The sequence below is a fragment of the Nerophis ophidion genome, linkage group LG07 (assembly GCF_033978795.1).
Source record: "Nerophis ophidion isolate RoL-2023_Sa linkage group LG07, RoL_Noph_v1.0, whole genome shotgun sequence".
NCBI lineage: Eukaryota > Metazoa > Chordata > Actinopteri > Syngnathiformes > Syngnathidae > Nerophis > Nerophis ophidion.
In genome coordinates this window covers 33,534,609-33,562,437 of record NC_084617.1, presented here as the reverse complement: position 1 = coordinate 33,562,437, position 27,829 = coordinate 33,534,609, and the positions used below count along the sequence as shown (strand labels likewise).

The 27,829-nt window shown below is 39.1% G+C and overlaps 1 protein-coding gene across 14 annotated transcripts in view; it reads left to right on the top strand.

The window, feature by feature from the left end:
• LOC133556278 (uncharacterized) overlaps positions 1-27,829 on the top strand; it is a 283,472-nt gene that overhangs the window by 102,370 nt on the left and 153,273 nt on the right. For all 14 annotated transcript variants that reach the window (XM_061906041.1, XM_061906051.1, XM_061906038.1 and 11 more), the window contains exons 2-3: positions 12,653-12,682; positions 27,400-27,499. In XM_061906041.1, the coding sequence (XP_061762025.1) occupies positions 12,653-12,682; positions 27,400-27,499 (130 nt within the window). The remainder of the gene's footprint in view (positions 1-12,652; positions 12,683-27,399; positions 27,500-27,829) is intronic.

Here is a 27,829-nt window from a genome sequence, read left to right as displayed (position 1 = left end):
TGTAGAAGACGGCAATATGTTCAAATACAGGTGTATAAGACGGCAATATGTTCAAATCCAGGTGTATAAGACGACAATATGTTCAAATCCAGGTGTAAAAGACGGCAATATGTTCAATTCCAGGTGTTTAGGACGGCAATTTGTTGAAATCCAGGTGTATAAGACGGCAATTTTTTGAAAATCCGGGTGTATAAGACGACAATATGTTCAAATCCAGGTGTATAAGACGAGAACATGTTCCAATCCAGTGTATTAGACGGCAATATGTTCAAAGCCCAGTTTATAAGACGGCAATATGTTCAAAGCCCAGTTTATAAGACGGCAATATTTTCAAATCCAGGTGTATAAGACAATATGTTCAAATCCAGGTCTATAAGACGGCAATATGTTCAAATCCAGGTGTATAGGACGACAATATGTTCAAAGCCTGGTGTATAAGACGGCAATATGTTCAAATCCAGGTGTATAAAACGGCAATATGTTCAAATCCGGGTGTATAAGACGACAATATGTTCAAATCCAGGTGTATAAGACGGCAATATGTTCAAATCCAGGTGTATAAAACGGCAATATGTTCAAATCCAGGTGTATAAGACGGCAATATGTTCAAATCCAGGGGTATAAGACGGCAATATGTTCAAATCCAGGTGTATAAAACGGTAATATGTTCAAATCCAGGTGTAGAATATGGCAATATGTTCAAATCCAGGTGTAGAAGACGGCAATATGTTCAAATCCAGGTGTAAAAGACGGCAATATGTTCAAATCCAGGTGTATAAGACGGCAATATGTTCAAATCCAGGTGTATAAGACGGCAATATATTCAAATCCAGGTGTATAAAACGGTAATATGTTCAAATCCAGGTTTAGAAGACGGCAATATGTTCAAATCCAGGTGTAGAAGACGGCAATATGTTCAAATCCAGGTGTAAAAGACGGCAATATGTTCAATGCCAGGTGTTTAGGACGGCAATTTGTTGAAATCCAGGTGTATAAGACGGCAATATGTTCAAATCCAGGTGTATAAGACAACAATACGTTCAAATCCAGGTCTATAAGACGGCAATATGTTCAAATCCAGGTGTATAAGACGAAAATATGTTCAAAGCCTGGTGTATAAGACGGCAATTTTTTTAAAATCCGGGTGTATAAGACGACAATATGTTCAAATCCAGGTGTATAAGACGACAATATGTTCAAATCCAGGTGTATAAGACGGCAATATGTTCAAATCCAGGTGTATAAGACGGCAATATGTTCAAATCCAGGTGTATAAGACGGCAATATGTTCAAATCCAGGTGTATAAAACGGTAATATGTTCAAATCCATGTGCATAAGACGACAATATGTTCAAAGCCCGGTGTATAAGACGGCAATTTGTTGAAATCCAGGTGTATAAGACGACAATATGTTCAAATCCAGGTGTAGAAGACGGCAATATGATCAAATCCAGGTGTATAAGACGGCAATATGTTCAAATCCATGTGCATAAGACGACAATATGTTCAAAGCCCGGTGTATAAGACGGCAATTTGTTGAAATCCAGGTGTATAAGACGACAATATGTTCAAATCCAGGTGTATAAAACGGCAATATGTTCAAATCCATGTGTATAAGACGGCAATATGTTCAAAGCCCGGTGTATAAGATGGCAATATGTTCAAAGCCCGGTGTATAAGATGGCAATATGTTCAAATCCAGGTGTATAAGACGACAATATGTTCAAATTCAGGTGTATAAGACGACAATATGTTCAAAGCCCGGTGTATAAGACGGCAATTTGTTGAAATCCAGGTGTATAAGACGACAATATGTTCAAATCCAGGTGTATAAGACGACAATATGTTCAAATTCAGGTGTATCAGACGGCAATATGTTCAAATCCAGGTGTATAAGACGGCAATATGTTCAAAGCCCGGTGTATAAGATGGCAATATGTTCAAATCCAGGTGTATAAGACGACAATATGTTCAAATTCAGGTGTATAAGACGACAATATGTTCAAAGCCCGGTGTATAAGACGGCAATTTGTTGAAATCCAGGTGTATAAGACGACAATATGTTCAAATCCAGGTGTTTAAGACGGCAATTTGTTGAAATATAGGTGTATAAAACGACAATATGTTCAAATCCAGGTGTATAAGACGGCAATATGTTCAAAGCCCGGTGTATAAGACGGCAATATGTTCAAATCCAGGTGAATAAGACGGCAATATGTTCAAATCCAGGTGTATAAGACGGCAATATGTTCAAATCCAGGTGTATTAGACGGCAATATGTTCAAATCCAGGTGTATAAGACGCCAATATGTTCAAATCCAGGTGTATTAGACGGCAATATGTTCAAATCCAGGTGTATAAGACGCCAATATGTTCAAATCCAGATGTATAAGACGGCAATATGTTTAAAGCCCGGTGTATAAAACGGCCATTTTTGAAATCCAGTTGTATAAGACGACAATATATTAAAATCCAGGTGTATAAGACGGCAATATGTTCAAATCCAGGTGTATAAGACGGCAATATGTTTAAGTCCAGGTGTATAAGACGGCAATATGTTCAAATCCAGGTGTAGAAGACGGCAATATGTTCAAATCCAGGTGTAGAAGACGGCAATATATTCAAATCCAGGTGTATAAGACGGCAATATGTTCAAATCCAGGTGTATAAGACGACAATATGTTCAAATCCAGGTGTAAAAGACGGCAATATGTTCAATTCCAGGTGTTTAGGACGGCAATTTGTTGAAATCCAGGTGTATAAGACGGCAATATGTTCAAATCCAGGTAGTAAAAGACGGCAATATGTTCAATTCCAGGTGTTTAGGACGGCATTTGTTGAAATCCAGGTGTATTAGACGGCAATATGTTCAAATCCAGGTGTATAAAACGACAATATGTTCAAATCCAGGTGTATAAGACGAGAACATGTTCCAATCCAGGTGTATTAGACGGCAATTTTTTGAAATCCAGTTGTATAAGACGACAATATATTAAAATCCAGGTGTATAAGACGGCAATATGTTCAAATCCAGGTGTATAAAACGACAATATGTTCAAATCCAGGTGTATAAGACGAGAACATGTTCCAATCCAGGTGTATTAGACGGCAATTTTTTGAAATCCAGTTGTATAAGACGACAATATATTAAAATCCAGGTGTATAAGACGGCAATATGTTTAAGTCCAGGTGTATAAGACGGCAATATGTTCAAATCCAGGTGTAGAAGACGGCAATATGTTCAAATCCAGGTGTAGAAGACGGCAATATACTCAAATCCAGGTGTATAAGACGGCAATATGTTCAAATCCAGGTGTATAAGACGACAATATGTTCAAATCCAGGTGTAAAAGACGGCAATATGTTCAATTCCAGGTGTTTAGGACGGCAATTTGTTGAAATCCAGGTGTATAAGACGGCAATATGTTCAAATCCAGGTAGTAAAAGACGGCAATATGTTCAATTCCAGGTGTTTAGGACGGCATTTGTTGAAATCCAGGTGTATTAGACGGCAATATGTTCAAATCCAGGTGTATAAAACGACAATATGTTCAAATCCAGGTGTATAAGACGAGAACATGTACCAATCCAGGTGTATTAGACGTTAATATGTTCAAAGCCCAGTTTATAAGACGGCAATATGTTCAAATCCAGGTGTATAAGACGAAAATATGTTCAAAGCCTGGTGTATAAGACGGCAATTTTTTAAAATCTGGGTGTATAAGACGGTAATATGTTCAAATCCAGGTGTATAAGACGACAATATGTTCAAATCCAGGTGTATAAGACGGCAATATGTTCAAATCCAGGTGTATAAGACGGCAGTATGTTCAAATCCAGGTGTATAAGACGACAATATGTTCAAATCCAGGTGTATAAGACGGCAATATGTTCAAATCCAGGTGTATAAGACGGCAATATGTTCAAAGCCCGGTGTATAAGACGGCAATATGTTCAAATCCAGGTGAATAAGACGGCAATATGTTCAAATCCAGGTGTATAAAACGGCAATATGTTCAAATCCAGGTGTATTAGACGGCAATATGTTCAAATCCAGGTGTATAAGACGCCAATATGTTCAAATCCAGATATATAAGACGGCAATATGTTTAAAGCCCGGTGTATAAAACGACCATTTTTTGAAATCCAGTTGTATAAGACGACAATATATTAAAATCCAGGTGTATAAGACGACAATATGTTCTATTCCAGGTGTATAAGACGACAATATGTTCAAATCCAGGTGTATAAGACGGCAGTATGTTCAAATCCAGGTGTATAAGACGACAATATGTTCAAATCCAGGTGTATAAGACGGCAATATGTTCAAAGCCCGGTGTATAAGACGGCAATATGTTCAAATCCAGGTGAATAAGACGGCAATATGTTCAAATCCAGGTGTATAAAACGGCAATATGTTCAAATCCAGGTGTATTAGACGGCAATATGTTCAAATCCAGGTGTATAAGACGCCAATATGTTCAAATCCAGATATATAAGACGGCAATATGTTTAAAGCCCGGTGTATAAAACGACCATTTTTTGAAATCCAGTTGTATAAGACGACAATATATTAAAATCCTGGTGTATAAGACGGCAATATGTTCAAATCCAGGTGTATAAGACGGCAATATGTTCAAATCCAGGTGTAGAAGACGGCAATATGTTCAAATCCAGGTGTAGAAGACGGCAATTTGTTGAAATCCAGGTGTATAAGACTAAAATATGTTCAAATCCAGGTGTATAAGACGGCAATACGTTCAAATCCAGGTGTATAAGACGGCAATATTTTCAAATCCAGGTTTATAAGACGGCAATATGTTCAAATCCAGGTGTATAAGACGGTAATATGTTCAAATCCAGGTGTAGAAGACGGCAATATGTTCAAATCCAGGTGTATAAGACGGCAATATGTTCAAATCCAGGTGTAAAAGACGGCAATATGTTCAATTCCAGGTGTTTAGGACGGCAATTTGTTGAAATCCAGGTGTATTAGACGGCAATATGTTCAAATCCAGGTGTATAAAACGACAATATGTTCAAATCCAGGTGTATAAGACGAGAACATGTTCCAATCCAGGTGTATAAGACGAGAACATGTTCCAATCCAGGTGTATAAGACGGCAATATGTTCAAATCCAGGTGTAAAAGACGGCAATTTGTTGAAATCCAGGTGTATTAGACGGCAATTTGTTGAAATCCAGGTGTATTAGACGGCAATATGTTCAAATCCAGGTGTATAAAACGACAATATGTTCAAATCCAGGTGTATAAGACGAGAACATGTTCCAATCCAGGTGTATTAGACGGCAATATGTTCAAAGCCCAGTTTATAAGACGGCAATATGTTCAAATCCAGGTGTATAAGACGAAAATATGTTCAAAGCCTGGTGTATAAGACGGCAATTTTTTGAAATCAGGGTGTATAAGACGACAATATGTTCAAATCCAGGTGTATAAGACGACAATATGTTCAAATCCAGGTGTATAAGACGGCAATATGTTCAAATCCAGGTGTATAAGACGGCAGTATGTTCAAATCCAGGTGTATAAGACGACAATATGTTCAAATCCAGGTGTATAAGACGGCAATATCTTCAAATTCAGGTGTATAAGACGGTAATATGTTCAAATCCAGGTGTAGAAGACGGCAATATGTTCAAATCCAGGTGTATAAGACGGCAATATGTTCAAATCCAGGTGTATAAGACGGCAATATGTTCAAATCCAGGTGTATAAGACGACAATATGTTCAAATCCAGGTGTAAAAGACGGCAATATGTTCAATTCCAGGTGTTTAGGACGGCAATTTGTTGAAATCCAGGTGTATAAGACGACAATATGTTCAAATCCAGGTGTAGAAGACGGCAATATGATCAAATCCAGGTGTATAAGACGGCAATATGTTCAAATCCATGTGCATAAGACGACAATATGTTCAAAGCCCGGTGTATAAGACGGCAATTTGTTGAAATCCAGGTGTATAAGACGACAATATGTTCAAATCCAGGTGTTTAAGACAGCAATTTGTTGAAATCTAGGTGTATAAGACGACAATATGTTCAAATCCAGGTGTATAAAACGGCAATATGTTCAAATCCATGTGTATAAGACGGCAATATGTTCAAAGCCCGGTGTATAAGATGGCAATATGTTCAAATCCAGGTGTATAAGACGACAATATGTTCAAATTCAGGTGTATCAGACGGCAATATGTTCAAATCCAGGTGTATAAGACGGCAATATGTTCAAAGCCCGGTGTATAAGATGGCAATATGTTCAAATCCAGGTGTATAAGACGACAATATGTTCAAATTCAGGTGTATAAGACGACAATATGTTCAAAGCCCGGTGTATAAGACGGCAATTTGTTGAAATCCAGGTGTATAAGACGACAATATGTTCAAATCCAGGTGTTTAAGACGGCAATTTGTTGAAATATAGGTGTATAAGACGGCAATATGTTCAAATCCAGGTGAATAAGACGGCAATATGTTCAAATCCAGGTGTATAAGACGGCAATATGTTCAAATCCAGGTGTATTAGACGGCAATATGTTCAAATCCAGGTGTATAAGACGCCAATATGTTCAAATCCAGATGTATAAGACGGCAATATGTTTAAAGCCCGTTGTATAAAACGGCCATTTTTTGAAATCCAGTTGTATAAGACGACAATATATTAAAATCCAGGTGTATAAGACGGCAATATGTTCAAATCCAGGTGTATAAGACGGCAATATGTTCAAATCCAGGTGTAGAAGACGGCAATATGTTCAAATCCAGGTGTAGAAGACGGCAATATATTCAAATCCAGGTGTATAAGACGGCAATATGTTCAAATCCAGGTGTATAAGACGACAATATGTTCAAATCCAGGTGTAAAAGACGGCAATATGTTCAATTCCAGGTGTTTAGGACGGCAATTTGTTGAAATCCAGGTGTATAAGACGGCAATATGTTCAAATCCAGGTAGTAAAAGACGGCAATATGTTCAATTCCAGGTGTTTAGGACGGCATTTGTTGAAATCCAGGTGTATTAGACGGCAATATGTTCAAATCCAGGTGTATAAAACGACAATATGTTCAAATCCAGGTGTATAAGACGAGAACATGTTCCAATCCAGGTGTATTAGACGTTAATATGTTCAAAGCCCAGTTTATAAGACGGCAATATGTTCAAATCCAGGTGTATAAGACGAAAATATGTTCAAAGCCTGGTGTATAAGACGGCAATTTTTTTAAATCTGGGTGTATAAGACGACAATATGTTCAAACCCAGGTGTATTAGACGACAATATGTTCAAATCCAGGTGTATAAGACGGCAATATGTTCAAATCCAGGTGTATAAGACGGCAGTATGTTCAAATCCAGGTGTATAAGACGACAATATGTTCAAATCCAGGTGTATAAGACGGCAATATGTTCAAATCCAGGTGTATAAGACGGCAATATGTTCAAAGCCCGGTGTATAAGACGGCAATATGTTCAAATCCAGGTGAATAAGACGGCAATATGTTCAAATCCAGGTGTATAAGACGGCAATATGTTCAAATCCAGGTGAATAAGACGACAAAATGTTCAAATCCAGGTGTATAAGACGGTAATATGTTCAAATCCAGGTGTATTAGACGGCAATATGTTCAAATCCAGGTGTATAAGACGGCAATATGTTCAAATCCAGGTGTATAAGACGCCAATATGTTCAAATCCAGATATATAAGACGGCAATATGTTTAAAGCCCGGTGTATAAAACGGCCATTTTTTGAAATCCAGTTGTATAAGACGACAATATGTTAAAATCCAGGTGTATAAGACGGCAATATGTTCAAATCCAGGTGTATAAGACGGCAATATGTTCAAATCCAGGTGTAGAAGACGGCAATATGTTCAAATCCATGTGTAGAAGACGGCAATATGTTCAAATACAGGTGTATAAGACGGCAATATGTTCAAATCCAGGTGTATAAGACGACAATATGTTCAAATCCAGGTGTAAAAGACGGCAATATGTTCAATTCCAGGTGTTTAGGACGGCAATTTGTTGAAATCCAGGTGTATAAGACTACAATATGTTAAAATCCAGGTGTATAAGACAGCAATATGTTCAAATCCAGGTGTATAAGACGGCAATATGTTCAAATCCAGGTGTATAAGACGGCAATATGTTCAAATCCAGGTGTATAAGACGGCAATATGTTCAAATCCAGGTGTATAAGACGGCAATATGTTCAAATCCAGGTGTATAAGACGGTAATATGTTCAAATCCAGGTGTATAAGACGGCAATATGTTCAAATCCAGGTGTAAAAGACGGCAATATGTTCAATTCCAGGTGTTTAGGACGGCAATTTGTTGAAATCCTGGTGTATAAAACGGCAATATGTTCAAATCCAGGTGTAAAAGACGGCAATATGTTCAATTCCAGGTGTTTAGGACGGCAATTTGTTGAAATCCTGGTGTATAAAACGGCAATATGTTCAAATCCAGTTGTATAAGACGAGAACATGTTCCAATCCAGTGTATTAGACGGCAATATGTTCAAAGCCCAGTTTATAAGACGGCAATATGTTCAAAGCCCAGTTTATAAGACGGCAATATTTTCAAATCCAGGTGTATAAGACAATATGTTCAAATCCAGGTCTATAAGACGGCAATATGTTCAAATCCAGGTGTATAGGACGACAATATGTTCAAAGCCTGGTGTATAAGACGGCAATATGTTCAAATCCAGGTGTATAAAACGGCAATATGTTCAAATCCGGGTGTATAAGACGACAATATGTTCAAATCCAGGTGTATAAGACGACAATATGTTCAAATCCAGGTGTATAAGACGGCAATATGTTCAAATCCAGGTGTATAAAACGGCAATATGTTCAAATCCAGGTGTATAAGACGGCAATATGTTCAAATCCAGGGGTATAAGACGGCAATATGTTCAAATCCAGGTGTATAAAACGGTAATATGTTCAAATCCAGGTGTAGAATATGGCAATATGTTCAAATCCAGGTGTAGAAGACGGCAATATGTTCAAATCCAGGTGTAAAAGACGGCAATATGTTCAAATCCAGGTGTATAAGACGGCAATATGTTCAAATCCAGGTGTATAAGACGGCAATATGTTCAAATCCAGGTGTATAAAACGGTAATATGTTCAAATCCAGGTTTAGAAGACGGCAATATGTTCAAATCCAGGTGTAGAAGACGGCAATATGTTCAAATCCAGGTGTAAAAGACGGCAATATGTTCAATGCCAGGTGTTTAGGACGGCAATTTGTTGAAATCCAGGTGTATAAGACGGCAATATGTTCAAATCCAGGTGTATAAGACAACAATACGTTCAAATCCAGGTCTATAAGACGGCAATATGTTCAAATCCAGGTGTATAAGACGAAAATATGTTCAAATCCAGGTGTATAAGACGACAATATGTTCAAATCCAGGTGTATAAGACGGCAATATGTTCAAATCCAGGTGTATAAAACGGCAATATGTTCAAATCCAGGTGTATAAGACGGCAATATGTTCAAATCCAGGGGTATAAGACGGCAATATGTTCAAATCCAGGTGTATAAAACGGTAATATGTTCAAATCCAGGTGTAGAATATGGCAATATGTTCAAATCCAGGTGTAGAAGACGGCAATATGTTCAAATCCAGGTGTAAAAGACGGCAATATGTTCAAATCCAGGTGTATAAGACGGCAATATGTTCAAATCCAGGTGTATAAGACGGCAATATGTTCAAATCCAGGTGTATAAAACGGTAATATGTTCAAATCCAGGTTTAGAAGACGGCAATATGTTCAAATCCAGGTGTAGAAGACGGCAATATGTTCAAATCCAGGTGTAAAAGACGGCAATATGTTCAATGCCAGGTGTTTAGGACGGCAATTTGTTGAAATCCAGGTGTATAAGACGGCAATATGTTCAAATCCAGGTGTATAAGACAACAATACGTTCAAATCCAGGTCTATAAGACGGCAATATGTTCAAATCCAGGTGTATAAGACGAAAATATGTTCAAAGCCTGGTGTATAAGACGGCAATTTTTTTTAAATCCGGGTGTATAAGACGACAATATGTTCAAATCCAGGTGTATAAGACGACAATATGTTCAAATCCAGGTGTATAAGACGGCAATATGTTCAAATCCAGGTGTAAAAGACGGCAATATGTTCAATTCCAGGCGTTTAGGACGGCAATTTGTTGAAATCCAGGTGTATAAGACGGCAATATGTTCAAATCCAGGTAGTAAAAGACGGCAATATGTTCAATTCCAGGTGTTTAGGACGGCATTTGTTGAAATCCAGGTGTATTAGACGGCAATATGTTCAAATCCAGGTGTATAAAACGACAATATGTTCAAATCCAGGTGTATAAGACGAGAACATGTTCCAATCCAGGTGTATTAGACGTTAATACGTTCAAAGCCCAGTTTATAAGACGGCAATATGTTCAAATCCAGGTGTATAAGACGAAAATATGTTCAAAGCCTGGTGTATAAGACGGCAATTTTTTAAAATCTGGGTGTATAAGACGGTAATATGTTCAAATCCAGGTGTATAAGACGACAATATGTTCAAATCCAGGTGTATAAGACGGCAATATGTTCAAATCCAGGTGTATAAGACGGCAGTATGTTCAAATCCAGGTGTATAAGACGACAATATGTTCAAATCCAGGTGTATAAGACGGCAATATGTTCAAATCCAGGTGTATAAGACGGCAATATGTTCAAAGCCCGGTGTATAAGACGGCAATATGTTCAAATCCAGGTGAATAAGACGGCAATATGTTCAAATCCAGGTGTATAAAACGGCAATATGTTCAAATCCAGGTGTATTAGACGGCAATATGTTCAAATCCAGGTGTATAAGACGCCAATATGTTCAAATCCAGATATATAAGACGGCAATATGTTTAAAGCCCGGTGTATAAAACGACCATTTTTTGAAATCCAGTTGTATAAGACGACAATATATTAAAATCCTGGTGTATAAGACGGCAATATGTTCAAATCCAGGTGTATAAGACGGCAATATGTTCAAATCCAGGTGTATAAGACGGCAATATGTTCAAATCCAGGTGTAGAAGACGGCAATTTGTTGAAATCCAGGTGTATAAGACTAAAATATGTTAAAATCCAGGTGTATAAGACGGCAATATGTTCAAATCCAGGTGTATAAGACGGCAATATGTTCAAATCCAGGTTTATAAGACGGCAATATTTTCAAATCCAGGTGTATAAGACGGCAATATGTTCAAATCCAGGTGTATAAGACGGTAATATGTTCAAATCCAGGTGTAGAAGACGGCAATATGTTCAAATCCAGGTGTATAAGACGGCAATATGTTCAAATCCAGGTGTAAAAGACGGCAATATGTTCAATTCCAGGTGTTTAGGACGGCAATTTGTTGAAATCCAGGTGTATTAGACGGCAATATGTTCAAATCCAGGTGTATAAAACGACAATATGTTCAAATCCAGGTGTATAAGACGAGAACATGTTCCAATCCAGGTGTATTAGACGGCAATATGTTCAAAGCCCAGTTTATAAAACGGCAATATGTTCAAATCCAGGTGTATAAGACGAAAATATGTTCAAAGCCTGGTGTATAAGACGGCAATTTTTTGAAATCAGGGTGTATAAGACGACAATATGTTCAAATCCAGGTGTATAAGACGACAATATGTTCAAATCCAGGTGTATAAGACGGCAATATGTTCAAATCCAGGTGTATAAGACGGCAGTATGTTCAAATCCAGGTGTATAAGACGACAATATGTTCAAATCCAGGTGTATAAGACGGCAATATGTTCAAATTCAGGTGTATAAGACGGTAATATGTTCAAATCCAGGTGTAGAAGACGGCAATATGTTCAAATCCAGGTGTATAAGACGGCAATATGTTCAAATCCAGGTGTAAAAGACGGCAATATGTTCAATTCCAGGTGTTTAGGACGGCAATTTGTTGAAATCCAGGTGTATAAGACGGCAATATGTTCAAATCCAGGTGTATAAGACGACGATATGTTCAAATCCAGATGTATAAGACGAGAACATGTTCCAATCCAGGTGTATTAGACGGCAATATGTTCAAAGCCCAGTTTATAAGACGGCAATATGTTCAATGCCCAGTTTATAAGACGGCAATATGTTCAAATCCAGGTGTATAAAACAACAATATGTTCAAATCCAGGTCTAAAAGACGGCAATATGTTCAAATCCAGGTGCATAAGACGAAAATATGTTCAAAGCCTGGTGTATAAGACGGCAATTTTTTGAAATCCGGGTGTATAAGACGACAATATTTTCAAATCCAGGTGTATAAGACGACAATATGTTCAAAGCCTGGTGTATAAGACGGCAATATGTTCAAATCCAGGTGTATAAGACGACAATATGTTCAAAGCCTGGTGTATAAGACGGCAATATGTTCAAATCCAGGTGTATAAGACAGAAATGTGTTGAAATCCAGGTGTATAAGGCGACAATATGTTCAAATCCAGGTGTATAAGATAGCAATTTGATCAAAGCTAGGTGTATAAGATGACAATATGTTCAAATCCAGGTGTATAAGACGACAATATGTGTGTGTTCGTGTTGTCACACTAAATTTCACGTTTTTTTTCTTTTGTTCGCAGTGAAGAAAGCAGAACTACTGGGACCTCCAGGTGAGAACTTTCACTCCTGACTGTCTTATGTTCTTCTCTGCTTCTAAAAGTCTTTCACTGGTTCACGTCTGATTGGAGGGTTCTTGTAGTGTTAGTACTCGTGTTATGACGGTTTGGTGGTGGGACATTTTGTATTAAGACGTTTGATGTTTCTTCATTATGACTATTTGTGTTACGGTGTCTTACATTACAATGTTTTTGTGTTATTTTGTGCTCACACCAGACATCTTGACACAAACCTAGTATGTTTTGTGTTACCATGTTTTGTGTTACCATGTTTTGTGTTACCATGTTGTGTTACCATGTTTTGTGTCATGACATCTTGTGTTTCAACATTTCAAATTCCAATGTTGTGTGTTGTTACGTTTCAACATCCAAAGTTTGTGTCCTTGAAGACGGTTGTGCCAATTTGTTCCATTTTGCACAACTTGAATGAACGTTTTGATATGAAAGTTTGAACATTTACTTCCTGTTCAGCAGATTGTTCTTTCATGTGCAATTCATACACACATTGGTAGGACCATTGTGTTACTACAATTACCATTACTACAATTCATGTTCCTAAAATTCATGTTCCTACACTTCGCGTTACTACGTTTTGAGTTACTACGTTTTGAGTCACTACGTTTTGCGTTGCTATTTTTTTGCGTTTCTATGTTTCAGGTTACTACGTTTCAGGTTACTACGTTTCAGTTTACTACGTTTTACATTCTTAAGTTTTGTGTTACTATGTTTCAAGTTACTACGTTTCAAGTTACTACATTTCAGGTTAATACGATTCAAGTTACGACGTTTCACATTACTACATCTCAGGGTGTTACGTTTCACCTTTTTAAGTTTTGTGTTACTACGTTTCAAGTTACTACGTTTCAAGTTTTTACTTTTCAAGTTACTACGTTTCAAGTTACTATGTTTCAAGTTTCTACATTACTATTTTGTATGTTTCAAGTTACTCCGTTTCAAGTTATTACATTTCAGGTTACTACGTTTCACGTTCTTAAGTTTTGTGTTACTACGTATCAAGTTGTTACATTTCAGGTTACTACATTTCACGTTCTCAAGTTTTGTGTTACTACGTTTCAAGTTACTATGTTTCAAGTTTCTACGTTTCAAGTTACGACGGTTCAAGTTTGTATATTTCAAGGTTCTACATTTCAGATTAGTACATTTCAGGTTACTGTTTCAAGTGACTATGTTTTAAGTTTTGTGTTACTACATTTTGTGTTACTATGTTTCAAGTTACTGCGTTTCACATTCCTAAGTTTAGCGTTACTATGTTTTGGTTTACCAAATTTTGGGTTACTACGTTTCAGGTTACTTTGTTTTAGATTACTGCGTTTCACGTTCCTACGTTAGATATTCCTAAATTTAGCGTTACTAAGTTTTGTGTTACTATGTTTTAGGTTACAACATTTCATATCACTGCGTTTCACGTTCCTTAGTTTTGTGTTACTATGTTTCGTGTTACTATATTTTGTGTTACTCTGTCCCACGTGATGGCGTCTCAGACTAGAGCATATTGCATTACTATGTTTTGTGTTGCGACGTTTCCTATTTTGCCACGTTGTGGTAGTGACACCACATAGGGCCAGAAGTGGTTCTTGAGAACTTCATAGGACCAGAAGTGGTTCTTGAGACCTTCATAGAGACTTTCATAGGATCAGAAGTGGTTCTTGAGACCTTCGTAGGACCAGAAGTGGTACTCGAGACCTTCATAGGACCAGAAGCGGTACTTGAGATCTTCATAGGACCAGAAGTGGTACTTTAGACCTTGAGTGGTTGTATGGAAGACAAAGAGTCTGGACTATATTAGTCCTCCCAGTCTGCTGCTCTACTTGACAAACTTCACGAGTGTCCTGGGGGTGCGGGCGGCGTCCCGGCGGCCTCCTTTAAATCTCCGAGGCAAGGGGTCTCAGGAGACCTGGGTCCTGAATATGGATCACTTCTTAAATTAGCCTGACGATCAGCAGGCTTGACTCAAGAGGACATGATAGTTTCTAGAACACAATCAGGTCACCGCACAGAATACACAGGAAGTACCACTAAAATAAGAGTGCGAAACAGGAACTAAAACCCCAACAGACTCAAAACAAGACGTGACCTGAGGTGACAGGTCATGGCACTTATGGCCACGTCTTGAGGTGGTCAGTACATTGTGGAGGTCAACTTGTGTCATTATTACATACGCTATATATGTCATATGATGCCGACAACTTTATTGATAAAGATTCAGTGTAAAAAAATCAGTGTATTCAGTATCTAAAATCTAGTTTGAAAAAAGTCAACTTATGAAATTTCAGTGTAAATAAAATTTGGTGTCTAAAATCCAGTCAGAAAAAAGTCAGCGTATAAAATTTCAGTATAAAAAAATTCAGTGTTTAAAATTGAGAAAGGGAAGTCTGGGCTTCTCTACTTAGGCTGCTGCCCCCGCAACCCCAACTCAGATAAGCGGAGGAAAATGGATGGCTGGAAATTGAATGTATAAAAATATAAAAACAAAAATCAGTGTGAAAAAAATCAGCATAGAACAATTGTGTGTAAAAAATCTGTGTAAAAATAATCAGTAAATAAAAAATCAGTGTATAAAAATTCAGTGTAAACAAATCAGTATACAAAATTCAGTGCGTAAAAATTCTATATAAAAAAATTCAGTGTAAGAATACATTGTAAAAATTCAGTGTAAAAAAATACAGTGTAAAAAATAATGTAAAAAATACAGTAAAAACGTGTTATGTTTGGCGGGGGAAGGAGACGACAACACAAGAAAGATGAGGTCAACAGGTTTATTTAAACCTTTGATGAGTGTGTGGGAGGTGTATGCTACTCTAAGTGTGTGGTGCCAGACGTTGTGTAGAATTAATCATGTAAATGTTACCAGGGTTGTTGTAAGTGCGTGTTGGATGAATCCTTTGTCAGTCCAGAGAGGAGAGGCAAATAGTTCGTCCGTGGGCAGGCAAGTGGTCGTGGGCTGGAGAGAAGCAACAAGGTCCGTGTCCAAGCAGGGGTCGAGGATTGTGGGAGGCAGCCCAGAATCCGGAGGGAAGTCGAGATACACAACTCAATCAAGGGGAACAGGAAGGACACTGGAGAACACAAAGGACATGAGACACGGGACAAAGAGGTAACAGGGAGAGAGCAAGTACGCGGGAGGGGAAGCCAGAGACAGGATGTTTACTGCAAAGAGGTAACTACGTTCCGGCGTAGGCTCCATGGGTCCGTTGGTCGTTATGCTGTTTGTCTTAAGTAGTCCCAGGTGCCTGCAGCTTTGCCGTCGCCCAGCGCGAGCTGGGGCGTGTCCTGGCGTGCTGCCTACAGAGGTGCTGGCAGCACAAGCTGCCGATGAAAGTCGGGTTCGAGCCCACACTGTGACAGTACCGCCCTCTTTAGGCGAGGCACCCGATGAGCACCTGGCAGCATCCAGGTTGGCGCGGTAGAAATCTTTGAGAGGAGAGGGATCGGCAAGGTAGGAGGCAGGCACCCAAGACCTGTCCTCAGGTCCCTATCCCTCCCAGTTTACTAAGTATACCATCCGCCTATCGACGGACCCTAAGGATCTCCGTAACCGTCCAAACCGGATCACCATTTTCCAAGAACTTAGGAGGAGGTGGGGGGTAGGGGTAGCAGGGGACAGAGCGTTCCCCACCACAGTTTTAATTTGGGATACATGAGCAACGGGGTGTCGCTTGACCAAGGGTGGAAGAGCAGTCACCGAGCTGATGATAGAGACAATGGGGAAGGCACCAAAAAATGTGGGGCTAACTTCTTGGACGGTATCTGTATGCTGAGGTCCTTGGCGAGCAACATCACAAGTTGTCCCGGTTGATACGAAGGAGCTGGGATGCGACGTCTATTGGCGCTGCAGCACATCCTCTCAGATACTTTTTCCAGTGCCGCTCCACACCCTCTGACACCTCTTGATCTGGGCCCTCGTGGAGGGGACCGCAATCTCCTGTTCTTGCTATGGTAACATAGGGGGTTGATGTCCCAAAGAACTCTCGAATGGGGACTTACCGGTGGCGGAGCTCTTCATGGCGTTGTAAGAGTTTTCCACCCAAGGAATAAACTTGGTCCAGGATGTGGGTTGGCGGTGTGCCACACAGCGGAGCATGGTCCCCAAACTCTGGTTGGCTCGTTCGGCCTGCCCGTTGCTCTGCGGGTGGTATCAGGAAGTGAGGCTGACCGAGGCCTCGACCCCCTTGCAGAACGCTCTCCATACCTTAGAGGTAAACTGAGGGCCCCGGTCCGAAACAATGTCCATCAGGATCCCATGTTGCTTGACGACGTGCAGGGCGAGGAGGTCAGCCGTCTCCGAGGAGGAAGTGGAATGAAGTGAGCTGCCTTGGAAAAACGGTCAACGATCCCGTAACAAAGTCCAAAGCAATGTGTGACCAAAGACGGGCAGGAATCGGCATAGGGCGTAGGAGACCAGCAGGAGGTCGGTGTTAGGGTTTGCTGCGTACACAAGTGGTACAATGAGCTCACTTGTGTCCAGAGCCATGGATGGCCACAAAAAACGTCTTTGGATAAAGGACAGGGTTCTTTGAAAACCCGGGTGGCAGGAAAGCACACTGGAGTGCGCCCAATCATGGACCCTGGACCGAAGTTTGCGGTGAACAAACATGCTTGCCGGGAGGTCCATCCTCAGGGCCCTGATTGGAACGAAGAGCGTTCCTGACCGAGTTCTCCACTTTCCAAGATACCATCTCCATAATCCGAGCAGGAGGAAGGATGGGTTCGGGCACAAACGGGTCAGTGGTCTCCTCCATGTACACTCTGGAAAGAGCATCTGCCTTCAAGTTCTTCGACCCTAGTCTGTAAGACAGTTAATACTCAAAGTGTGAAAAAAACTGTTGCCATCTTGCCTGGTTGCTGTTTAATCTCCAGGCTGAGCGGATGGCAAGAAGGTTGCTTTGGTCCATCAGGATCTGGAACTGGTGTTTAGCTCCTTCTAGCCAATGCCTCCATTATGCAAGTTCCTCCTGAACCGCCAACAGCTCCTTGTTTCCAGCATCGTAGTTCCGCTCAGCCGGAGAGAGACGCCTAGAGAAAATGGCACAAGGTGAATTAGACCGTCAACCTTAGAGCGTTGTGAGAGGATGTTCCGATCCCCGAATCCGAAACATCTACCTCCACCAAGAAGGGGCAGTCCTAGTCGGGGTCGACAAGGACTGGAGCATAGCTGAAACTCTCCTTGAGCCCCTTAAATGCTTTGCTGGCCTCCGAAGTCCAAAAGAACGGCGTATTGGTAAATGTAAGGGCGTTGAGTGGTGCGGCAATTCGGCTAAAATCACGGATAAAGCGACGGTAGAAGCCGGCGCATCCCAGGAACATCCTTAGTTCAGTCCTGGTTGCAGATTGAGGCTATTCCAACACGGCTCTGATCTTCTCGGGATTAGCCTAGACATGACCCCTCTCGACGACGAACCCCAAAAACTCCAGTGAAGAGGCGTTAAAGAAGCACTTTTCAGCTTTGATGAAGAGGCAATTTTCCAGAAGCGGTTGGATGACAAGACAGACGTGGTGCTGATGCTCCTGTGGGTTCCACTTCCATGGACTCGGGTGCTGTCTCACCTACACCTACACCTGCACTAGGCCACCTACTCAGTGGCCTAGTGGTTAGGGTTTCCGCCCTGAGATTGGTAGGTTATGACTTCAAACCCCGGCCGAGTCATACCAAAGACTATAAAAATGGGACCCATTACCTCCCTGATTGGCACTCAGCATCAAGGGTTGGAATTGGGGGTTAAATCACCAAAAATTATTCCCGGGCGCGGCCCCGCTCCTGCCTACTGCTCCCCTCACCTCCCAGGTGGTGATCAAGGGGATGGATCAAATGCAGAGGACACATTTCACCACACCTAGTGTGTGTGTGTGACAATCATTGGTACTTTAACTTTAACTTAACTGTCATCAGTCCCGGGGACGGTGAATATTGTTCCCAGAGGTCTGGAAGGTAGGTAGGAGTCTTGACGTCCCCAAGGGCTCTTTCGGCAGCCAGTTCTCGAAGTATCTGGTCGTACAAAAGAGCCAAGTCAATGAGGGCTCTACAGGAAGTGGGTCTGTCCCTCAACAGACCGTCCTTGACTTCCTCAGAAAGTCCCTAGCGAAACGCGCTCTGGAGAACCCTGTCGTACCAACCGCTGTCAGCAGCAATAGTGCGGAACTCGAGAGTATAGGCAGCTGCAGAGCGTGATCAATGCTGGATGGTGTGCAGACGCCCTTCTGCGTCCCTTTCATCCTTGGGATGGTCAAAAACAGTCAGGAACTCGGCCAGGAAAGCAGCGTAGTCAGTGCCAAGGCCCACGGTCCTGTCCACGGCGGCAGTAACCCATTTGAGTGCCGGTCCAGCGAGTAGGGCAAAATTAAATGTAATCTTTGCCCCATCGGATTAGTAGCGCGAGGGTTGGTGCTGAAAAATAAATTCACACTGCACCAAAAATCACCTGCACAGCTCAAAATCACCCTCGAAGGGCCTCGGGCTAGCGATCCTCGGCTCCAGGTTTTGAATAGTGTCACTCTGTATGGGGATAGATGTGGCACTATGGCTAGCCACGGGTTCGGATGTCTGTCTTGGGCAAAGGTCGTCCAGCCTAGCGTACAGTCTGGTGAAGGCTCTCTTTAAATTATCTTCCAAGGCATCAAAGCGCACTTGGTGTTTGCTCAGGACTGTGCACATGGCATCAACATCAGGGATCCTAGGGGGCCGGGACTGGGGAGCAGAACAGGGTCTGTCGGTGTCGCTTTGTTCCGACATGGTTGGCCAGAACGTACTGTTACGTTTGGTGGGGGAAGGAGACGACACCACAAGGTAGATCAGGTTAACAGGTTGATTTAAACCTTTGATGAGTGTGTGAGAGGTGTATGCTACTCTAAGTGTGTGGTGCCAGACGATGTGTAGAATTAATAATGTAAATGTTACCAGGGGTTGTTGTAAGTGCGTGTTGGATGAATCCTTCGTCAGTTCAGCGGGGCGAGGGAAAGAGGTTGTCCGTGGGCAGGCAAGTGGTCGGGGGCTGGAAAGAAGCAACGAGGTCCGTCTCCAAGCAGGGGTCGAGGATCGAGGGAGGTAGTCCAGAATCCGGAGAGAAGTCCAGATACACAACTTGATCACGGGGAACAGGACACTGTGGAGAACACAAAGGACATGAGACATGGAACAGAGAGGTAACAGGGAGAGAGCATGTACGCGGGAGTGGAAGCCAGAGACGGGATGCTTACTGCAAAGAGGTAACTATGTTCCGCCGTAGGCTCCCTGGGTCCGCTGGTCTTTATGGTGCTTGTCTTGATTCCGTCCAGGTGCCCTGGTTGCTGATTGCCTGCAGCTTCGCTGTTGCGTGGGCGTAAAGCGCCCAGCGCGAGCAGGGGCGTTTCCTGGCGTGCTGCCAACTGAGGAGCTGGCAGCACTAGCTGCCGATGAAATGCGGGTTCCAGCCCGTGCCGTGACAAAATCAGTGTAAAAAAAATGACAATAAATGACAGTACATGAAAATACAGTGTATAAAAATTCTAGGAAAAAAAGATCAGTATACAAAAATTCAGTGTGAATAAAATTAGTGTGTAAAAATTTCATGTAAAACATTCAGTGTAAAAAATACAATGTGAAAAAAATCAGTGTAAAAATTCAGTGTAAAAATATGGAAGTAGAATTGTCTCACATCAACTTATATATATCAATGTGATATTAATACATATGCTTTTATTATAAATATACAATAACAAAATGTGATATAAAAATAACTAAATAATTTGTATAAATAAACAAATAGTTGTAAATATCTTTTTGAGATTTGAAAACATATACAAATGAAATGTATAAATATAAAAGTGTGACATAAAAATAAATCAAGAATTCGTATAAATAAACGTGTATTTACAAATATATATTTGAGCTTTGAATATAATATGCTTGATTTTGTATTGCTATTTGTATTGAATTTGCGTATGTGGATCGCTTTTTTTCTTTTTTGTCGATGAGACATTTCTCCCACCAATAAATGTCACCTACACACTCCTCTGAACAACCAACAGAGGGCACTGCAGCCTGATAAGAGATCAGTATCTACATCGAGACAAGGTCATTAAACAACATTGATAAAATAAAATAAACAGCTAGCCCGGTCTTTCAGATTAACTGGATAAATTGGCGTTAGCTAATACAACGCTAACGTTAGCTAGCTCAGGCCCGTTGTGCGTTCTCTCTGTAAAGACGTGGATTGTTTTTGTGCAGAGAACTCCGGGCGATTTTGCATATAATGCATCTAATGCTCTGTGACCCAGACCGCTCTGGCTGCATTGCTCTCTGCTGGTTGTTCTGGGGAGTGTGTAGGTCACATTTTATTTGTTTATCTGTTTTGTGGGAGGAATGTCTCATCGACACAAAAGCAAAAGAGCGATTCACATATGCAAATTCAATACAATACAAAATCAAGCATATATATATTCAAATCTCAAAAATATATTACGTGTTTATTTATACAAATTATTTATTTATTTGTATATCACATTCATTTGTATATTTAATAATATCTGCATATGTATTAATATCACATTGATATATATATATATATATATATATATATATATATATATATGTGTGTATATATATATATGTGTGTATATATATATATGTATGTATATATATATATATATATATATATATATATATATATATATGTATGTATGTATGTATATATATATATATATATATATATATATATATATATATATATAGGTGTGGGAAAAAAATCACAAGACTACTTCATCTCTACAGATCTGTTTCATGAGGGGTTCCCTCAATCATCAGGAGATTTTAATGGAAGCATTCACATACCATGGTTTATATAGAGCACAGAGTGGGTGGGTACAAGCAGGCGTAGGGTGTGGTGATTGGCTCATGTGTTACCTAGGAGGTGTTTCCGTCTGTGGCGGCATGTTGAAATGATTTCACTGCGCTTGTTGAGGGATGATAGATCTGGATGATATATAATAAACAGTTTCTCTTTTAAGCATAGGTTGCATCTTTTATTACCACTGTTGTAAGGTGTGCTGGATGCAAGAATTTGCCATGTTATTGAATATTCAACATTATTGTCTTTTAGGTTCCAAATGTGTTTGCTGAGTTCTGTAGAATTCTGCAAAGTCTGGTTTCTAAAGGAGGCGTTGTGATTATTCCATCTTGTTTTGAACGCTACTTCGGTTAATCCTACGTACGTGTCGGATGTGTTAATGTCCTTGCGTGTCACCTTTACTTGGTAAACGCCTGATGTCTGTAAGCACCTTCCGTTGAGAGGGCAATCAGGTTTCTTGCGACAGTTACATTCATTATTGGTTTCAGAGTCGTTTAGTCTGGGGGTAGGCAGTCCTTTTGCAATTGCTTTGTTGTGGTTTGAAATGATTTGTTGCATGTTGTTCATACAGCTGTAGCTCAATTTAATGTTGTTCTTGTTGAATATTTTTCTTAGGGTGTTGCCTTTGGGGAAGTGTTTGTCGATCAGAGTGAGGAACTTGCGGCCGATGTTGGTTGAGACGTCTTTGCTGAATGGCGGATTGTACCAGATGATGTTGCTTCGTTTTCTGCTCTTTTTTGGTTGGTTTCCTGGAGTGGGTTCATAGGTGAGGGTGAAGTTGTATCCGCTTTCATCAAGTGCTTTCTGGTACGGGGGGGTTGCTTGGTCGAATTCAGCTTTGCTGGATGACAGCATCGATAGCCTTTTATTAATTCCGGTAGGTATTCTTTTCGTGGTGGTGGGTGGGTGGTTGCTGTCATGGTGCACGTATTGGAGTGTTGTGTTGGGTTTCGTGAATGGTTGGTAGCTGTTATTTCTCAGGTTGAAAGTGACGTCGAGGAAGTTGACGGTTTGCTTGTTGGCTTCAATCGTGATCCGTAGGCCGTTTTCTTTGAAGATTTGGCATATGCGCCTCTTGGTGTTCTCGCTGCTCCTTGGCGAGGCGCGGCACACTGCCAGTCCGTCATCACGGTAAATACCAAGGTTCAGGTTGAGGCTAGCAAGCTGGGAGAGGAGGAAACTCCCAACGAGTTCGCACGTTTCTGCTCCGTCAAAACTCCCCATAGTAACGTCAAATGTTGAATTGTTCTTTTTTTGCCATGGTGTACTGTTGTGGATGAGTATGGAGTTCTTTGCGTGGATGATGATGTTTCTTTCATTGCCTGTGATCCAATCAAGACACATATATATATATATATATATATATATATATATATATATATATATATATATATATATATATATGTGTGTATATATATATATATATATATATATATATATATATATGTGTGTATATATATATATATATATATTAGGGCTGGGCAACGATTAACAATTTTAATCGAAGTTAATCGCACTTTTTCTCCGATTAATCACGATTAACTGCATTGTATACGCAAAGCCCAATAATGAATTCAAAAGTAGTGTGTTGTGCACCTTTATTGGAATATTCTCCCACATGAACAAAAGCGCCAAAACATTTGTTGTGCAAACACAATTTAAATCAGTACTTGTTAAACAGTAGCAGTTAAATAGCATATTTTATGAAAATCAACTCAAAAAATGTAAATACAAACATTTAAGCTTATTTCCACTGCCAGGGTATTTAAGTTAACCTGTTTGTTATGGAAAATAAATATAATCTACATACAAATCTCTGAGCCACAATCATAACATCCGAACAGGCAATTTCTGAGGAAACAGCAGGAACATTTTTTTTTTTTATCAGGGATCTTATGTTTAAAAAAACTATATTATAGGTAGTGGGCTGTTTTAGGGAATTTTTGATCAAATTATCCGTAGTAGCAATATTAATAATTTTGTGTTTATTTTGTGTTTAGTGCACTTAAAATAATTACAACCATATCTAGAAATTGATATGATGGGAATTTTCCGATTGTTTGCTTGGTGATTTGATAAACTGAACGCATATACATGGTACTATATTGTGATGTTATGAGCCAGGGACTACCCTACCCAGCATGCAACAGGAGTGACGAGCATGCGCGGTAGCCCGGTATAGGTTGTGTGTCGCCATGACGGCATCTTGTATGTTGTTATATGCACGCTCTGAAAGTAAACGTTAAGAACTCAGCCAACACGCCTCGTCTGCATTATTCATAAATAGACAGTCAACACATATACTCCGCTGCTTCACAGGCCGCTGGATGTAGCCGGCAAAGTATTCCCATGCTAGCTAGCCGGTCCAGCAAGCACACGTCATTCAGTCCAAAACGGCCCGATCCATCCACATCCAGAATTGTCTGGCGGTCGTAAGTGATCCCGGAGTGACCACGCTGTAAGCCAGCCATAAAATTTGCAGAATTGTCCGGTATTTTGCCAAATGTTCCATCTTTACCAAGAGCCCCTCCACGCCGAAGCCCGTCCGGGCGCCGCCATCTTTATAAGAAAAGGCGTTAACAAAATAAAAGCATGTAAACAACATACGCAAATGCGCGATAAAATAATTGTCGGCGTTAATAGATTGATGAGTTAACTCGTAATTAACGCATTAATTTGCCCACCCCTAATATATATATATATATATATATATATATATATATATATATATATATATATATATATATATATATAAGTTGATGTGAGACAATTCTACTTCCATATAAAAAAGTCGGCGTTTAAATATTAGAATGCAAAAAATTCTGTGTCAAAAAAAAGATTTGGTAAGAAAGACAAATTAACCTCCATGGTACATTATACTATTTGTAAGTCATCTTTTAAAACTAAACATGGCATAATTAAAATGTCTGCATTGAGATCCATCCATCCATCCATTTTCTACCGCTTGTCCCTCTTTGGGGTCGCGGAGGGTGCTGGAGCCTATCTCAGCTGCATTCGGGCGTAAGGCGGGGTACATCCTGGACAAGTCGTCACCTTATCGCAGGGCGTCTGCATTAAGATGAGACTCAAATTCGCTGAGATCAAGTAAGACCTAAAAAAAATCATGTTGTCGCAGCAAAAAGTCAGAAGGTGCAAGTTCCTCTTCCTCATCTCCCATCATGCATCACTCCCCGTCTGCTAACAAGCGGCCAGTAAATGTCATCTGCAGTCCAGACCTGTCTCCCATCAAAAATGTGTGGCACATTATGAAGCGTAAAATATGACAGCGTAGACCCCGGACTGTTGAACGACTGAAGCTCTACATAAAACAAGAATGGTAAAGAATTCCACTTTTAATGCTCCAACAATTAGTTTCCTCAGTTCCCAAACGTTTATTGACTGTTGTTAAAAGAAAATGTGATGTAACACAGTGGTGAACAAGCCCTTTCCCAACTACTTTGGCATGTGTTGCAGCCATTAAATTCTAAGTTAATTATTATTTGCAAAAAAAAATAAAGTTTATGAGTTTGAACATCTTGTCTTTGTAGTGCATTCAATTGAATATGGGTTGAAAAGGATTTGCAAATCATTGTATTCCGTTTATATTTACATCTAACTCAATTTCCCAACTCATATGGAAACGGGGTTTGTCTGTATGAATGTATGTGTGTGCGTCTAAGTGTGCGCGTGCGTGCGCTTGCGTGTGTGTAAAATAGCAGTAATAGGTATGTAACATTTTGATGCCTGTCTGTGACGTTTGCATGACAGCAATGTAGTCTACACCATAAGGGTGATGTAGTCGATACCATAGGAGTGATGTAGTCTACACCAGTGGTTCTCAACCTTTTTTCAGTGATGTACCCCTGTGAACATTTATATTTTTATTGAAGTACCCCCTAATTAGAGCAAAGCATTTTTGTAGTCATTTGTAGTGGTCTTTCTTCAACTATTTGGAAAAAAATTTATAAAAATAACTAAAAACTTGTTGAAAAATAAACAAATGATTCTATATAAATAAAGATTTCTACACAGAAGTAATCATCAACTTAAAGTGCCCTCTTTGGGGATTGTAATAGAGATCCATCTGGATTCATGAACTTAATTCTAAACATTTTTTCACACTAAAAGAAATCTTTAACATCAATATTTATAGAACATGTCCACAAAAAATCTGGCTGTCAACACTGAATATTGCATTGTTGCATTTCTTTTCACAGTTTATGAACTTACATTCATATTTTGTTGAAGTATTATTATAAAGGATTTATGAATTGTTGCTATTTTTAGAATATTTTAAAAAAATCTCACGTACCCCTTGGCATACCTTCAAGTACCCCCAGGGGTACGTGTACCCCCATTTCAGAACCACTGGTCTACACCATAGGAGTGATGTAGTCAATACCATAGGAGTGATGTAGTCAATACCATAGGAGTGTTGTAGTCTACACCATGGGAGTGATGTAGTCTACGAAATAGGAATGATGTAGTCTATACCCGTGGTCCCCAACCTTTTTGTAGATGCGGACCGGTCAACGCTTGAAAATTTGTCCCACGGACCGTGTTTTTTTTTTTTTTAAATACGATCATGTGTGCTTACGGACTGTATCCCTGCAGACTGTATTTGTCTATATTGATATATAATGTATATATTGTGTTTTTTTATATTGATTAAATAAAAACAAAAAACAAAACAACATTATTATTTTTTTATAATTTTTATTTTCTTGTGCAGCCCGGTAACAATCGGTCCGTGGCCCGGTGGTTGGGGACCACTGGTCTATACCATAGGAGTGATGTAGTCTACACCATAGGAGTGAATTAGTCTACACCATAGGAGTGATGTAGTCTATACCATAGGAGTGATGTAGTCTACACCGTAGGAGATATGTAGTCTTTATAAATAGGTATATTTAGCATTTTAATATGTATATTTACTATATACATATGTATATTTAGTATTTAAATATGTATAGTTACTATACACATATGTATGTTTACTATGTAAATATGTATATTTAGCATGTAAATATGTATATTTAGTATATAAATAGGTGTATTTAGTATATAAATATGTATAATTAGTGTATAAATAGGTGTATTTAGCATATAAATATGTATATTTAGTATGTTAATATGTATTTTTAGTGTATAAATATGTGTATATAGTAGTATTTTTTATAAATATGTACGTGTAATACATTTGAATGATACCATCTTTGTTGAAGCTATACGAGTGTATATTTAGTGTATTGATATGTATATTTAGTAGTATTGTGTGTGTGTGTGTATATATGTGTGTGTGTATGTGTGTGTGTATACATATATATATATATATATATATATATATATATACATACATACATGAATATATATATATATATATATATATGCATACATGAATATATGGTATATGAATATGTATATTTAGTGGTATTGTGTGTGTATTTTTATGTGTGTGTTTGTGTATATATATATATATATATATATATATATATATATATGTATATATATATATATATATATATATATACATATATATATATACATACATGAATATTTAGTATATGAATATATATATTTAGTGGTATTATGTGTGTGTGTATATTTGAATATTTAGTATATAAATATGTATATTTAGTAGTGTTATACATGCACATTTAATTTATAAATGTGTATATTTAGTAGTATTTATAAATATACATGTATATTAAGTATATAAATATATATATTTAGTAGTATTACATATATATATATATATATATATATATATGTATATTTAATATATAAATGTGTGTATTTAGTATGTAAATGTTTATATTTAGTAGTATTTGATGTATGTAACTATGTACATGTGTGATATTGTCTGTGCAGACAAGTTCAACTCCTACGTGACCCTGAAGGTGCAGAAGGTGAAGAGCAGCACTGTCACAGTGCGAGGGAATCTTCCTTGTTGGGAGCAGGACTTCATGTTGTGAGTCAACACTGTGGTCTGATAGTGATACCACACCAAGTGATACTTAATTCTGTCAACTTAGTGATACTGACACGTCTGCTAGTGATACCAAGTGATACTTCATGATGTCACCTTAGTGATACTGACACGTCTGCTAGTGATATCAAGTAATACTTCATTCTGTCAACTTGGCCATACTGAGGTCTGCTACCGATACCATACCAAGTAATACTTAATTGTGTCCTATTTTATACAAAGGTTGTATAACCCAGAGAAACACCTCTACAAAGGGTGTATAACCCAAAGAAAAACCTCTACAAAGGGTGTGTAACCCAGACAAAAAAACCC